General features: G+C 38.5%; 6 protein-coding genes across 10 annotated transcripts; 3 read left to right on the top strand and 3 right to left on the bottom strand.

The window, feature by feature from the left end:
* Positions 1-96: 96 nt before the first annotated feature.
* IQD6 (IQ-domain 6) lies at positions 97-1,910 on the top strand. The gene is made up of 5 exons (NM_128176.3): positions 97-283; positions 358-585; positions 663-890; positions 963-1,076; positions 1,153-1,910. Exons 1-5 carry the CDS (start codon positions 218-220, stop codon positions 1,765-1,767), a joined length of 1,251 nt encoding a protein of 416 aa, NP_180187.1. The 5' UTR covers positions 97-217; the 3' UTR covers positions 1,768-1,910.
* On the bottom strand, positions 1,840-4,391 carry CYP711A1 (cytochrome P450, family 711, subfamily A, polypeptide 1). Of its 2 annotated transcripts, none has more exons than NM_128175.3 (5): positions 4,108-4,391; positions 3,352-3,504; positions 2,530-3,277; positions 2,342-2,437; positions 1,840-2,259 (listed from the first exon to the last, which is right to left on the bottom strand). In NM_128175.3, exons 1-5 carry the CDS (start codon positions 4,347-4,349, stop codon positions 1,930-1,932), a joined length of 1,569 nt encoding a protein of 522 aa, NP_565617.2. In that variant the 5' UTR covers positions 4,350-4,391; the 3' UTR covers positions 1,840-1,929. The 2 variants fall into 2 exon arrangements, with proteins under 2 accessions (NP_565617.2, NP_850074.1); NM_179743.2 differs by having other exon boundaries at positions 3,352-3,619; positions 4,108-4,379.
* A 1,357-nt stretch (positions 4,392-5,748) lies between these two features.
* AT2G26160 (F-box SKIP23-like protein (DUF295)) lies at positions 5,749-7,222 on the top strand (the record flags this gene model as incomplete). The annotated part of the gene is made up of 1 exon (NM_128174.2): positions 5,749-7,222. One exon carries the CDS (start codon positions 5,749-5,751, stop codon positions 6,742-6,744), a length of 996 nt encoding a protein of 331 aa, NP_180185.2. The 3' UTR covers positions 6,745-7,222.
* Positions 7,223-7,407: 185 nt separating this feature from the next.
* Positions 7,408-9,576, bottom strand: HSFA2 (heat shock transcription factor A2). Of its 4 annotated transcripts, NM_001336038.1 has the most exons (4): positions 9,036-9,566; positions 8,924-8,954; positions 7,940-8,711; positions 7,570-7,770 (listed from the first exon to the last, which is right to left on the bottom strand). In NM_001336038.1, the coding sequence occupies exons 1-3, from the start codon at positions 9,146-9,148 to the stop codon at positions 7,983-7,985; spliced, it is 873 nt and encodes a 290-aa protein (NP_001324814.1). In that variant the 5' UTR covers positions 9,149-9,566; the 3' UTR covers positions 7,570-7,770; positions 7,940-7,982. The 4 variants fall into 4 exon arrangements, with proteins under 4 accessions (NP_001118388.1, NP_180184.1, NP_001324814.1 ...); NM_001124916.2 differs by having other exon boundaries at positions 7,408-8,711; positions 9,036-9,576; NM_001336039.1 differs by lacking the exon at positions 8,924-8,954.
* A 158-nt stretch (positions 9,577-9,734) lies between these two features.
* On the top strand, positions 9,735-13,622 carry ftsh4 (FTSH protease 4). The gene is made up of 7 exons (NM_128172.4): positions 9,735-10,100; positions 10,528-10,615; positions 10,697-10,969; positions 11,108-11,344; positions 11,431-11,555; positions 11,748-12,224; positions 12,335-13,622. The coding sequence occupies exons 1-7, from the start codon at positions 10,074-10,076 to the stop codon at positions 13,259-13,261; spliced, it is 2,154 nt and encodes a 717-aa protein (NP_565616.1). The 5' UTR covers positions 9,735-10,073; the 3' UTR covers positions 13,262-13,622.
* Positions 13,623-13,685: 63 nt separating this feature from the next.
* AT2G26135 (RING/U-box protein with C6HC-type zinc finger) lies at positions 13,686-15,081 on the bottom strand (the record flags this gene model as incomplete). Its single annotated transcript, NM_201807.1, has 4 exons — positions 13,686-13,842; positions 13,923-14,500; positions 14,595-14,693; positions 14,761-15,081. 4 exons carry the CDS (start codon positions 15,079-15,081, stop codon positions 13,686-13,688), a joined length of 1,155 nt encoding a protein of 384 aa, NP_973536.1.
* Between the last annotated feature and the right edge of the window lie 429 nt (positions 15,082-15,510).

Raw genomic sequence — 15,510 nt, 5'->3', positions numbered from 1 at the left:
CAAACTTTTTATTAATATTTTGTTTGTTGCTTTGCTTTGATTTGTTCAAATTTCAAAAACTTCTCTTTAACCCACCACTCCCTCCATTACCACCACAACTTCACATTCTCCGATATTCTCTCTCTCTCTATCAATCTCTCACTCTCAAACTTTCTACATACCTGAAGAAAAAAATAATCTACGAATTCGAGCCAAAAAGATCGAAACTTTTTAATCTATGGGTGCTTCAGGGAAATGGGTCAAGTCCATTATCGGTCTCAAGAAGCTAGAGAAGGATGAAATCGTAAGTTCATTATCTTTTTTTTTTGTTCTCTCGTTCAAAGGTTAAAGCTTTATCGAGAGATACTCTGTTTTCAGGAAAAGGGTAATGGGAAAAACAAGAAATGGAAGCTATGGAGGACTACTTCAGTAGATTCATGGAAGGGTTTTCGAGGAAAACATCGGTCTGATTCAGACGGTGTTGATTCTTCTACTGTTTACTCTGCTGCTGTTGCTACTGTTCTTAGAGCTCCTCCTAAAGATTTCAAAGCTGTTAGAGAAGAATGGGCTGCTATTAGAATCCAAACCGCTTTTCGTGGATTCTTGGTGAGTTTGCTAATTGGTTTTGATTAGAATTGAGAGGAATAGAACTTAGTTTAATTTGAGGATTTGTTGTTAATTAGGCGAGAAGAGCGTTGAGGGCATTGAAAGGGATAGTGAGGTTACAAGCTTTAGTGAGAGGAAGACAAGTTAGGAAACAAGCAGCTGTTACATTGAGATGCATGCAAGCTTTGGTGAGAGTACAAGCTCGTGTTAGAGCTCGTCGTGTGAGGATGACTGTTGAAGGACAAGCTGTTCAAAAGCTTTTAGATGAACATAGAACCAAATCTGATCTCTTGAAAGAAGTCGAGGTTCTTGTCTTTACCTTTTTAGCTCATTGGTTTGATGATTGTTTATTGTTTTGAGATTTGTTATGTTCTCAGGAAGGGTGGTGTGATAGGAAAGGTACTGTGGATGATATTAAGTCAAAGTTGCAGCAGAGACAAGAAGGTGCTTTTAAGAGGGAACGTGCTTTGGCTTATGCTCTTGCTCAAAAGGTAACTAACTTGTCCACATTCAACATCTTGTTTAAGTTCGTGTCTGAAGCTGAATCGGGAATCTTGTTTTGTGTAGCAATGGAGGTCAACTACTAGCTCAAACCTTAAGACGAATAGTTCGATTTCGTATCTTAAAAGTCAAGAGTTTGATAAGAATAGTTGGGGATGGAGTTGGTTGGAGCGTTGGATGGCTGCTAGGCCATGGGAGACTAGACTTATGGACACTGTTGATACCGCTGCCACGCCTCCTCCTCTGCCTCATAAACATTTGAAATCACCGGAAACTGCGGATGTTGTTCAAGTTAGAAGAAACAATGTGACCACTAGAGTATCTGCAAAACCTCCTCCTCATATGCTGTCTTCAAGTCCTGGTTATGAGTTTAACGAGAGCTCAGGTTCATCCTCGATTTGTACTTCAACTACGCCTGTTTCTGGAAAAACTGGACTTGTTTCAGATAACTCTAGCAGTCAAGCAAAAAAGCACAAGCCAAGTTACATGAGCTTGACTGAATCGACAAAGGCTAAGCGAAGAACTAACCGCGGTCTCAGGCAATCTATGGATGAGTTTCAGTTTATGAAGAACTCTGGAATGTTTACAGGGGAATTGAAGACTAGTCCTTCCTCAGATCCTTTTGTTAGTTTCTCCAAACCACTCGGTGTTCCTACTCGATTCGAGAAGCCGAGAGGTTAAATGTGACCTTGTTAGATTGGAGTTTCAACAGCTTGTTGTTGTCTTGTGTGTTGTGAGATATCTGTGTATGTTGTTAATTGTTCTTTTTCCTTTGGAACTACATTGGAGTTTTGAATTTAAATATAAATTTCAGTCTTGCTTTTATTTCACTTGTTTCAAGAATCAGAATCTTTTGATGGTTCTGAGCTTAACCCCGTTCTTGAAGCTGAGAATTATACCATAATCAAGCTGCAGTGGTATCTCCATTTCTAGGGAATGTCTGAAAATGTAATTACGGTAGAGATGCAGTAATGTGAGTTTGATCTCTTGCAGGGCAAATCTCTGTCCAACACAGGCTCGTGGACCGATACCGAATGGGATGAAAGCGTATGGATGTCTATGTTTCTCCTCTTCTCCGTTCGGATCAAATCTTTCCGGCTTGAACTTCTCCGGTTCTGGAAAGTTTTTAGGGTCCTTTGCTAGAACTCCTAGTGCTAACCAAACCCATGTCCCCTAAGCAACAACCACAAGGTAAGTAATAGATTACAAGTGCTGACTGTAAATGGACTAATCCGCTTGATGGGTTTGAATATACCTTTGGGAGTAAATAACCTCCTATCTCCACTTCTTTAGCAGTTTCCCTTGCAACCAAAGGAGAAACCATGTAGAATCTCATAGCCTCTTTAATGACCTACAAAGGAGGCAAATAAAAAACATTCATAAAGATTCTAATCTCTCACAGAAACTCAACTTCTCGGTTTTTGTTTGTTACTAATGAAGCACCTGATCGAGGTATGGAAACTTGTGTTGTAAGTCATGAGCAGTCGGGATCAGATCACGGTTCCCAAACCCGTCAATTTCTTGAAGCAGACGTTTCTCAACATCAAGATGACCAGAGACTAAGTAAAGAACAGAGGATAGTGTGAAAGCAGTGGTTGCAGAGCCAGCAAGAAGATGCTCATAAGTCACAGCACTAATATAATCCGATGTGAAGATGTTTTTGGCGAAAGGATCGGACTCTCGAGCTTTCAAAATCAATGACAAGAAGTCTTTTGAGTCAGTCTCAGCCTCCTTGGCTCGCTTTGACACAATCTCATTAAGTTGTCCACTCAGTCTTGCATTAGTCTTCTCGACTCTCCAGTCCATTGTTCCCGGTATCCTCTTCAACACCTGCCTAAACGGCTCTTGAAGAATCGGAATCAGTAAGCCTAAGATGATAGAGAGTGATCCTGATAAATCCATCTTGAGTTGTGTTGTAGAGTAGACATGCTGGTTTATGAAATCAGTCACCTCCACATCTTTGATTGGTTTCTTCCCGGAAAGACCGAAGTCGACTCCAAAAGCCGCTTGTCCGATGATATCAGTGGTAAGTTTGAGGAAGAGGTTGGAGAAAACGATATCTCGCGGTTTAGAATCAAGATTATGAGTAGCAGAAGTGATGAAACTATGCATTGTAGGGATAAGACTTGTTAAATGTGAAGGCTGATAGAGAGATAGGATGGTGTTTCTCATTTTAGACCATCTCTTGTCCCTGTCAAAGAATCATAAATGGTTATAGAAACAAAAACATACATAGTTTTATAGAGCATGTATGTACCATTGTACCTGGTGAAGAAGAGGCCTTTCTTGTGAAGAGGAGAAGCTGAGATTGGGGAAGGAATGCTTCTGTTTGGAAGATCTTTGAACTTCTTTATCCCAACTTCTCTGCAAAGCTCTGCTTCTGCTATTATTATCAGTGGTTGCCTCCCCATCTGAAATCTGTTTGTTGTTAATTTAAATGGACATGATCACTTGTCTTCATTTTGTTTTTTAGACACTTGTTGTGTTCATCACTCAGTCATAACAACCATAAGAGATGGCCATATATACCAAACTAAACCAAAATGATTAAACAAAATTAAACATAATGTGTTTATAAATCATTTAAATTAAAATAAACTGAAAATCAAATGAAATAATACAAAAACTACATTAAATTATAAATGTTTTTTTCCATTAGGTTTTCTTAATTATTTATCTCTTTTGGTTAAATTGGTTTCATTATTATCAAATGACTAAAAATGAAACTGAAGTTATAAATAAACAGAAATTCATTAAAAAGTTATATTTTTTAATTATATATGTTAAAAAGTACTTGTATATTAATTAAAGCACTATTTACATGAAGTTGTTTTCCTTATTTTAAAAATCAAACTGACTCTAAAGTCTAAACAGAAAATCAAATCAAATAAACCAAAAATTACATTAAACCGAACAAATTAACTAAAACTGTTTTTTTTTGTCGACACGAAAACTTAAAAACTAAACTCTAGGTCTCTAGCCACCGAAAACAGAATAAAGAGAGAGAGAGAGGAGAGGTACCTGAAAATAGGGCCATATTGCTTAGCAAGAACGGAGAAGACATCAGGACCATACTTAGCCATCAAGGGCAAGTGACCAACTAGAGGCATAGCGGTTGGACCGGGAACATTGCATACGGACCAGGAGGGTCGGTACAAGTAAATCACAATTACAACCGCTGCAAAAGTCAAGAATGCAATAAGAGCTTCGTGTTGTGTCAAGAATGGATCAAGAACTTCCCACCATTGATGTTGCGTCTTCATCTCTCTAACCTCTAAAGTTCTCTCTTCTTTAGTTTAATGTGTGGGTTTGTTTGTTAGGTGGTTCATTAATTTATATAGTAGTTGATGTGCTTTTGAAAAGTGGGTTCTACACTCTTTCCACTAGCCCACCTTTAGAATAGCGTGGGACTATTTCGCAAGAAGACAACATGCGTTGAAATTATTAGTCAAGTACTCAAGTTCTCATCTCTACTAGAGAGTAATATTGCTAAGTTATTGTAACGCACGGAATCCGTATTAATTTTTATGTTTTTTTTTCTTGTCAACATTTAATTATTTAGTGTTTAATTCGAAACTATTTAACTATATTTAATACTCCTCTATGTTTGCAAAATTTACATATTCTAATATTTTTATATTCTGAATGTTAGTTTTTTGTAAATATATGATTATAAATAAACAGAATACTATCTTTTGAGTATGGGGTCCTTTTGATGTTTGACCAATCTTCACCCATCGTTGTACTTTTGTTACACTACTATCAAGTGCCTCTACTTGTCAAAGGGGTTTACCGTCAATTGGAGTAAACCACGCTTCTACTTTTGGTCTCCTTTCTCCACTTTTTTTTTTCTCTCTTTTATTTTGGATCACAAATTGTTCTTCCTTTTTCAGTTGAAAAAATTATTGATGGTTCTTTAGTTTTGTATTTTAATGGGTTAGGGAAAGAAATGGCTATATATGGAGGAGATTGTTTCGACTTTCGAGTTTGGACATTGGAATATAAACCAATAATTGATAAAGGAGAAATTTGATCATTGCATGACCATCATTTATGGAGTTAGGTGTTCCTTTTCTATCATGATTCATGATATTAGAATATTAGATCATTGTCTTAATTTTTGGTTTAGAGTTAATAATTTTTGTTCAACATTTCTATATTTTTATACAAATTTTGAAGTCTTTTTTTTTTTCTTTTCTTTCATCTAGTTACGTTTTTTTTCTCTCTCCAGATTTTCTGTTCTATTTGTTAGAATTAGAGTTAAGTTGACATGTATGTAGTAAGGGTATTAATTTGCACCAAAGCTATTGAGAGGGAGAGACGAAATTTCATCGAAATACGAACTGTTTTATAATTCATTCTGCGATTTTTTGGTTTGCTCAAATAATTTTTAACAAAAACAAAACATTGCTCCAATAATAATTTTTAACAAAAAAAAAACATTGCTCCAACAATAATACTAAGTCAATACATGTAATGCAGATATTACTCACGTGATAATAGCTAATCGAAAATCCAACTAGGAATTGGATGGATTCTAGTCCAGCCCACGTAAGTCCTCAAGTATCTAGGGTTTAAGTTTTGTTGTGTATATATATGGAGTTATAACAGAGAGGGCGAGCCGATGTTGATCACGCTCTCACATCGTCGATTGATTCAAAGATGGAAAAACCTGAGTGGTCTGAATTACCTGGAGACCTCATCAATTTAACCGCAAACCGTTTCTCCTCCATTAGTGACGTCCTCCGTGTACGTAGCATCTGTAAACCCTGGCGTTCGGCGGCTGCGACACCGAAGAGCTTTCAATGCAACCTTCCTTCCTCCAACAAGATGATAGAGACTGTTCTCTCTCCCACCACTTTCTTCCGTGTAACTGGCCCTTCTTCATGTTCTTACAAAGGATGGCTGATCAGAACCAAACAAGTCTCTGAATCCAGTAAGATTAATCTCTTGTCTCCTTTCTTTCGCCAGCTCCTAACCCCTTCACAACAAACCCTAGACCTTTTGAAATTTGAGGTTTCAGAGATTCGCCAATCTTACGAGATTCATATATTTGATAAGTATTTAATACAAGGCGTGATAGGTAAAGAAGGACCATCACATATATTGTCTAGAGTTGTTTTCCTAGACAATCTGATTTTCGCAGTCGGACAGGATGACAAAATCTGGTGCTGCAAGAGTGGAGAAGAGAGTAGTAGAATATGGACAAAAATCAAAAACCAAGTTGAAGATTTCTTGGACATTATACTTCATAAAGGACAAGTCTATGCCTTAGACCTAACCGGCGCAATTTGGTGGATTAGTTTATCACCGCTCAGCCTCCTTCAATTCACACCTTCAATTCCAATGGACTACGACGGATATGATAGTTGCAACAAGAGACTCGTTGAGTATTGTGGAGATCTATGCATTATTCATCAACTTCGCTTAAAGAAAGCTTATATCCGAAGGAGTCAAAGGACAGTTGGTTTTAAGGTTTATAAGATGGACGAGTATGTGGCAAAATGGGTTGAGGTTAGGTCCTTGGGAGACAAGGCACTCATTGTGGCTAGGGACAGTTGTTTTACTGTTGTAGCCTCCGAGTACCATGGATGTTTGAACAATTCTATCTACTTCGTTGATAATGTGCGAAAGAGTGTGATAAGAATGAAACTATGAATTTCTCTTTCTTATCCTTAAAATCCCAATTACAATGAAACAAACCCTAAATCGATAAGCTTGGAGTTACAGTTCTCCAATCTTATCTCCCAAGAACAGAGCACATAAAGCTCTAATCCTCTTTACACATCAATGATCACGCAGGATGCTTTTCTCTCTACTCTCTCTTACTATTTATAATCTTCTTCACACGTGACTCCAATCTCTCACTTCAGTTCTCACACGTGCCAACTTCTCATGAACGTATCAGAGTGGCGCAGAAGCTGATCAATTTATCAAGCATGATGATGAGAGTTCCGAGTACCATGGACTTTTGAAGAATTATATCTACTTCGATGATAATGATGGAGAATATTGTAATGATGGAATGAATGATGAAGCTGTTAAGATGTTCAAGCTTGGTGATGGTAGTATCATCGATAGTACTGAGTTTTCTTCTCATAGTTGTTTTCACATGTTCTTTCCTCCGTTCCTCTAAAAACGATTAATTATCTTAAATCTGAATCTTGTTTTATTTATTGCTTATAGTTACGTGTTGTGTTGTGTGCATGATCTTGTAAATGTTTGCAAATCCATAAACGACAAACATTGAATATAGAATAATTTAATCCAAATTTGAAACTGGAACATCATCTATAAGAAACTTGATTAAAAAAACTTTTATGTCATGAGTTATTTTTTCTTGAATCTAATTTAACATTTTTCTTTTTTTGAAGTTGTCGTGAGTTGTTACATAGGACTAGGATGCAGCAGGAACTTGATCTACAAAAATATCACACAGGCCATTTAGTTCCAATTATGTCCCAAGTAACTAGATCAACAAGTTTGTAAATTTTATGAACTTCAAAATTAAAAGTGTTACATTCAAAGAAATACTTTCTTAGTATCATGACCTCTTTTCTCTAAGAAAGCTTAGCAAAAGTTACTAATTACATAAACTCCTAAATGTTGACCAAAGTGAGTACTAAGATAAGTAGACACGGAGCTTGATACTCTTATCGCAGCTCCATCTCATGCTTCTAAGGTCTGGAGAAGGAAAAACAAACAACCATTAAAATTGTCAAACGAAATCAGAGTTTTTTATTCATCAGAACAAGAAAACACAAATGTACAACAAACCACACTCAATGACTCTTCCTTGAGTCAAAACAAACAAACAAACAATTCAACTAGTAAATAAAAGTGGTAGCATTACCATAACTTAGACCGCAACAAGTAGATGTGTTAATACCGTATAGTTAAGGTTCCGAACCAAGAAAACCCATTTGATCAACCATGTCATGTAGATCTTGGCTGTCCCAATCCAAAGGCGAACCAACCAAATCTTCCACTTTCACATCCAACGCTGCTTCCAAATTACCATCTCTCATCATCACATTCATAGCCTCCAAACATTGTTCCTCCTTAGTAGGCATCGAATTATTCGCCTCATCATCGATTGCTGCAGCGAACAACATTTCCATATCATCCTTCATTCTATCAAACTCTTGATCATGTAACAAATTCTCCTCCATAGTCCCCAAGCTTGGAGTAGAAGTAAGCCTCCGTTTCCTCCCCACATCCAAACCAAACAAACTCTTCTTCTCTTTACTCATAACCGCAAACTGCTGAACAAAGTTCGGATTGTTCAACGCCTTGGCAAGGAACGTCATCATCTGCTGCTGTCTCTTCTCAGTAACAAGCAACCGTTGCTCCATAGCTGCAACTTGACTCTTGGAGCTGTGTTGCTGTTGCCTCAACCTAACTACCTCAGCTACAAGCACACCATGATCCCTCTTCAACCTCTCAACCTCCCCGTCGAAACCGTATTGCCCAACCTCAACACATGACATCCCAGATCCTTGCTGATTCACATTCTGCAAACCCATGTTCCTCCTTCTTTTGATGTTCTTCAAGAGATGCTTTTGTCCTGCTAAAAACCCTTCATTTGCAAATTCCCATCTATCTGGATCAATCTTTCTGAATCCCTGCAATCACCAAAACAAGTTTCATCAGCTACTGAACTTGAGGCAGAGTCCTTACTTATCATTCCAAGATTCTGTTTTTACTACCAAACACATTTTGAACTTCAGAAACAGAGGATTGAACAGAGTTTATGTTAAATGATTCTCTTAACATATGACCAAAATCTCAATGCATCTAATTTCAATTTAGCCACTTAAAAGCTTAAAGAACTAACCTTTATAGCTGAAGACTCATAGGAAACCCATCTAAAGAAATCCAAAATTAAAAATTAGAAACAAAAACAGAAACAAGACTAAGTAGATATAAGGAAGCAAAGAGGTACTTACATAAGTATTGAGCTGACGAATAAAACTTGAGAAATTGCTATGCTTGAAGTAACGTGGAAGGAGAGTTGTTGAGAACTTATGAGAATCCCACACCACAAAGCTGTTACGACCATTACTCCAAGAAACCACCGTGTCCGTCGCCGGATCTTCCACCATTTCGTAAGTCTTAGTCAGAAACGGTGGTGGCCCTGTTTCGTTAAGCCCTTCCATTGGTCTAGGAGAGGAAGAGGATCCTACAGATGAAGAAGCCGCTACAGAACCAGTAAACGTCACCGTTTCTTCCTCCATTTCCACTTTCAGTTCTTCCATTTTCGTTGTTTATCTCAAATCCATAAGCTCAGAGATAAGCTAGATTGTATGAATTTCGTAACTTTCGAGAAACAAAAGTAGATATTTTTGATTTTGTTGCTAAAATTAGAAACTGGGTTTTGGGTAAAGTTTGCGACTTTCTTCAGAAAATGTTGAGTTTTGAGTTGAGAGATTGAGGCGTGGAGGAGAGAGAAATGAAATTATAAGGGGAGAGAAGAGAAGGTTCTAGAGACAAGACAAGATCATTTCACTGTATTGAAGCTTCTTTGACATTTATGTGAGCACGTGGCGACAAGACAAGACAATGTTCCAGAAACTTCGTTACTAATCTAGAATCTCTTTTTTTATATATATATCATATGGGCCTTTACTTAAGCCCATTTCTAACGATGCCAATTTATGTTCTAGGTCCTTCTTTTTAATGTGGGCCGCCAGAAAAAGCCTACTAAAATGAATTATTGGGTATGTCCAAGGGTATTTATGTACTTAAGAGGCGACCTACATATCTCGTGCGTGTCTCCACCTGCTGCACAATTTTTCTCTCACCCGATAACCAAACAGGTCTCTCACGTGTAATTTAGTGTTTTTAAGACTTTAGGGAATAAGATTAGAACGGTTCTTCCCCAAACACAACGAAGAAGTCTTTTGTTTCCGATATAGATCGAGGAACTTCGATTTATCAGACATTAACACCAATTTTTAAGATATCGTGAAGGAGAGATTTGATTGATGGCTTGGAGGCGCATCATCACCAAGGTTTTTGTTTCATTTTTCTCTTTTCCCCTTTATCCAATTTTTAATACGAAAAAGGTTTCGACTTTGGTTTGATACTGTAGTGGATTTGATCTAATTAGATAATAATTTCTGATGGGTTTTATCAAGATCTTTGTGATTCATAAGCTAAAGATGATATTTTTCAAACCCTAGAAGCTCAAATTCTTCTCTGCCCTCAAAATGTTGTCTTTTAGGATTCTAGATTGTCTCTGTGATATTGTCATTTGATTTATTTGACTACCCAAGTCACCTAATTTTGAAATTGGTATAAAAAGTTTCAATTTTTTTGATTCAAAATGGGTAAAAGTATTCACTTTTATCAAAATGTTTTCATGTGTTGTCTAGTGTCATTTTGAGTTTGGGATTAGTAATTAACTTCATCTGTATTGATTCTCTTCACCGATGACAGGTTTCGAGTCATGAAAGGGAATTGAGCAGTTTAAGAAGCTTACTTGTTAGAGCTTACTCCTCTTTTCCTAGAGTGGGAGTTACTGGAGGTAAATTCTGATTCCGTTTATGAGTTGTTCTTGTTGTTTTAGAAGTGTTTTTGATGTAAATTGGTTTTATTTTATCTATAGCTGTGGGTGGTGGTGGAGCTTCTTTACCGCGAACGAGGTTTCAATCGAGTTATGTTGGTAGCTTTGCTCGCAGAGTCCGTGATAGAGAAGAAGTTAATGAGGTTGCACATCTGAGAGAACTTATTCGAAGAAATGATCCTGAGGCTGTTATCAGAATGTTTGAAAGCCAACCTTCTTTGCATGCGAATGCCTCTGCGTTATCGGAATACATTAAGGCATTGGTTAAAGTTGATAGGCTCGATCAAAGTGAGCTGGTTCGAACATTGCAAAGAGGTGGGTAAGGAGGGAGAGACTGTTTGTTTGAATCTGAATGGATACTTGGATTGTGTCCTTGCTTTCATATTTGTATTAGCAGCTTCTGAGCCATTTCTCTATATAATATTGGGAAATGTTTTGCTGTTTTTCTTTTAGGTATTGCTGGTGTTGCAAGGGAGGAAGAGACTTTTGGAGGTCTTGGGGCATTTAGAAACGTAGGAAAACCAACAAAAGATGGTGTCCTTGGAACTGCTAGTGCACCGATCCATACGATATCCACAGAAAGGACTCACTTTAAAGAACAGCTATGGAGTACAATCCGAACTATTGGAGTTGGTTTTTTACTCATTTCTGGTATTGGAGCTCTTATCGAGGACAGAGGAATTGGCAAAGGTAGAGTTTGGTTGTGTTTTCTTCAGTGATCCAATAGCTGTATTGAATGACTTTGTGCTCATTAATTTATGCTTAATACATGTTAGGACTTGGTTTGCACGAAGAAGTGCAACCTAGTATGGATTCGAGCACCAAATTTTCTGATGTAAAGGGTGTTGATGAAGCAAAGGCTGAGCTAGAGGAAATTGTGCATTATCTTCGCGACCCCAAAGTAAATTCACAGTGCTAGAGTGTTTTTCTAGTTAAGTATAAAATCTGTCTAGTGATGTAAATTCAAAAGCATAAATCATGTGAAGTTATCATATAGACCTTTATCCTCTGAATTATCTGTGCCAGGTTTTTCTAGAGTTAGTACTGTTTTGTTCTTAGGCCTCACTCTTTCATCTTTTGATCTTTACTATAGAGGTTCACTCGTCTGGGAGGAAAGCTTCCTAAGGGTGTGTTGCTTGTCGGTCCTCCTGGGACAGGAAAAACTATGCTTGCTAGAGCTATTGCTGGAGAAGCTGGAGTGCCTTTCTTCTCCTGCAGTGGTAGTGAGTTTGAAGAGATGTTTGTTGGAGTTGGAGCCAGAAGAGTGAGAGATCTTTTTAGTGCTGCAAAGAAGTGCTCCCCGTGTATTATATTTATCGATGAAATAGATGCTATTGGAGGAAGTCGCAATCCCAAGGACCAGCAATACATGAAGATGACATTGAACCAGATGCTCGTTGAGTTGGATGGGTTTAAACAGAATGAAGGAATTATTGTGGTCGCAGCAACAAATTTCCCAGAGTCTTTGGATAAGGCCCTGGTTAGACCTGGGAGGTTTGATCGTCATATTGTTGTACCTAACCCAGACGTGGAAGGTCGACGCCAGATTTTGGAGTCTCACATGTCAAAGGTAACTTCAAATTATGTACTAGACAGCTCAGGTTTTGCACAGTGACTTGTAATACAGCAATGGGATGAATTTTGAACCGTTGGTTGGCTGTCTTTATTGTGCATTTTCAGGTACTTAAGGCTGAAGATGTCGATTTAATGATCATCGCTAGAGGAACGCCTGGATTTTCTGGCGCTGATTTGGCTAATCTGGTCAATGTTGCTGCTTTAAAAGCTGCAATGGACGGTTCTAAAGATGTGACAATGTCTGATCTTGAGTTTGCCAAAGACAGAATCATGATGGGAAGTGAGAGGAAATCTGCAGTTATATCTGACGAGTCAAGAAAGCTAACTGCTTTCCATGAAGGTGGTCATGCCCTTGTTGCCATTCACACCGAAGGTGCTCTTCCAGTCCACAAAGCAACCATTGTGCCTCGTGGTATGGCTCTTGGCATGGTTTCTCAACTACCAGATAAAGATGAGACGAGCATTTCTAGGAAACAGATGCTTGCTAGGCTTGATGTTTGTATGGGAGGCCGGGTAGCCGAAGAGTTGATTTTTGGGGAAAGTGAAGTAACTTCGGGTGCATCTTCTGATCTTGAGCAGGCAACCAAACTCGCGAGAGCAATGGTCACGAAATTCGGTATGAGCAAAGAGGTGGGTCTTGTGGCACATAACTACGACGACAATGGGAAAAGCATGAGCACCGAGACAAGGCTTCTCATTGAGAGTGAAGTGAAACAACTTCTGGAAAAGGCTTATAACAATGCAAAAACAATCCTCACGGTTTACAACAAAGAGCTTCATGCCCTTGCAAATGCTTTGCTTCAGCACGAAACTCTGTCCGGTAAGCAGATTAAAGAATTGCTTACCGATCTCAACTCTCCACTGCTGCAAAAGCGTCAAGAAGTGGTTACAAAGCAAAGCAACCCGGTTCCTCCATCAACCCCTAGCTCAGCATCATCAGCAGCCGCAGCAGCTGCCGCAGCTGCAGCCGCCGCCGCCGCAGCAGCTGCAACAGCCGCAACCAAAGGTAAAGACATGGCGCCAGTATCGTAAAAATAAAGGAGCTAGCGTTTGGTAGAGAAGGCGTTTTCATGTATTTGTGTATGTTGGGGTAATTGAATTGGGAATAACTCTTTATTTTGAGAGTTTTTAGAATCAGTGAGAGGCTGGTGAGGGTTAAGAGCATTAAGCTTAGGACAATGAGATTAACATCTCAGGTTTTTCTCTATCTCTATCTCGTACACACGGAATCTCGCTGCGAAATGGTATGTGTTCACTTTTTCTCTAAATGTTTTCGGAATCTCGTGGGATGTTATTTAGAAGTTTGGCTCGTACAGTTTCAGGTTACACTAAATTCTAAAGCCTGCTTGTAAGACTCAATGCAATAAATTTTATAGTCTCTTGTTATTGGTCTAACTCTAGTCTAATCGCTTCCTGCTCAAAGCAAGTCCTTATTAAACTACGTGCACTGATTAAACTATCTAAAGAAGAATATCATAGTAACAACAACAACACCGATTAACACTAGTGCTTGGACTTCTGGCTCTCGACGTTCAACTGAAAAATACGGTACATGACCATGAGAGCAACATCCAGCATCAGCTCCACATCCATAGCAAAACTCATGTCCACATCTGCCAATTTATAAAGTAACTTGTGATCATACAATTCGAAACAAAAGAAATTCGAAAAGAGATGTGATTAGAGATGATACCTGCAAATTACGCGGACGCATCCTTGAGTAAGTTCAATCATATGTTTACACTTGCTGCATTGACGCCAACTTTCCTGATTTGCTAGTTCGTTAAGCTGTTTATCGTTTGTTGTACGATTTGAATGCAACTTTTTGTAACGTTTGCACGACAAGTTATCATGCCACGGAACTTTGCACTTGATGCAAAAGGATTCACCGCATTTGACACAGCATCTCTTACTTCCTGTGAGTTGATCGAGCTCGGTTACTGACATTAAAGCTGAGCACGTCGGGTTTGGGCAATAAACTCTATCCGTTACAGGAATCGAATCCTCTCCCATCCTTTGTATCCACATCTCTTTTACTTTAGGTGTCAAAATATTAACACAACTTCCATAAGTCAGCTTAGATTTGCACCTATAACTAGGACATGTTATCAAACTTCCCTGAAGTAGACTCACCTCAATATGTCGTTTCACACATTCGGAACAAAACATATGACCACATTGATCAATATAAAACATCATATCAGCATTGATGTCATCGTCGAAACAGATAGTGCAAGTCTTTTTCGGATGAAACAGAGCAGGCACATCTATCTTTACCGGATGAAACAGAGAAGGCTATCTTGGTCTTAAAACATATTGCTTCCATTGCAACTTTATAGGCAAATTCAACTTGATTTCGAGTCACCAGAACAGCGATGCTAGAAGTAAACTGTTTTCTGATGCCTTGCACATCACGGATTAGCATGGCAATGTTTTCTTCCTGAGGCGTGGATCTCCCCATGACCTAACATTTAAAGCAAAACATCAATTATAAGATTGAAGCAAAGACGTGAAGGCCAAGGGAAACTTACCCATTCGAAAATCTGATTGTTATCGCAGCAGATTGAGATATGATTGATCCCCAAAGTCACGGCTTCGCTTAAACCGTACTTCAATGCCATCAGCTCAGCCTCTAAAAGTGTAATGGCTGAGTCATGAATCGGTCCCTTCATCTGAAACATCAGACCATCCTTGTACCCGCAAATCGCAACCCTAAATTCTGCTGATAACTTGGGCGACTCCTCACTTACCAAACCCTTGAAGTAAAGGCTGTACGGCGAGAATTTTGACGGTGATGGTGTTCCGGCATGTTTTAGGTTATCTGCTCGTACTAGAGTGCCTTCCTCTTCCATATCTACTTGAAGCTTCTTTCTATGGAGTCACGTTTTATGTTTCAATAATAGTAAAAAATTATAAGTATCAACTTATTGAATATCACGTTGGTGTAAAGGTATATTTGAAACTTTCTAATCTTTCACTTAATCTCTAATCGATGTGGGATGAGTTTCACAATGACCTGATTCAATTTTTTATTTACCATGGAGATCTTTGGGTTGGATTAGGGCTGGGCGAAAAACCCGGACCTGATACCCAACCCGATACCCGAACCGAAAAAACCGGGTTGGGGCGGGTTAGGGTTTTAAGATATTACTTTATTGGGTAGAGTTTTAGAAAACCCATGGGTATCGGGTCGGTCTGGGTATTATCCGTTACCCAAATAGGGTACCCGAAAACCCGAACATAAATTTAATATCAAAAATATTAATTATATTTAATCTTAA

The sequence above is a fragment of the Arabidopsis thaliana genome, chromosome 2 (genome assembly GCF_000001735.4).
Source record: "Arabidopsis thaliana chromosome 2, partial sequence".
Classification (NCBI taxonomy): domain Eukaryota; kingdom Viridiplantae; phylum Streptophyta; class Magnoliopsida; order Brassicales; family Brassicaceae; genus Arabidopsis; species Arabidopsis thaliana.
Note: the sequence above shows the minus strand (reverse complement) of the source record. Positions and strands in the feature narration are given on the sequence as shown.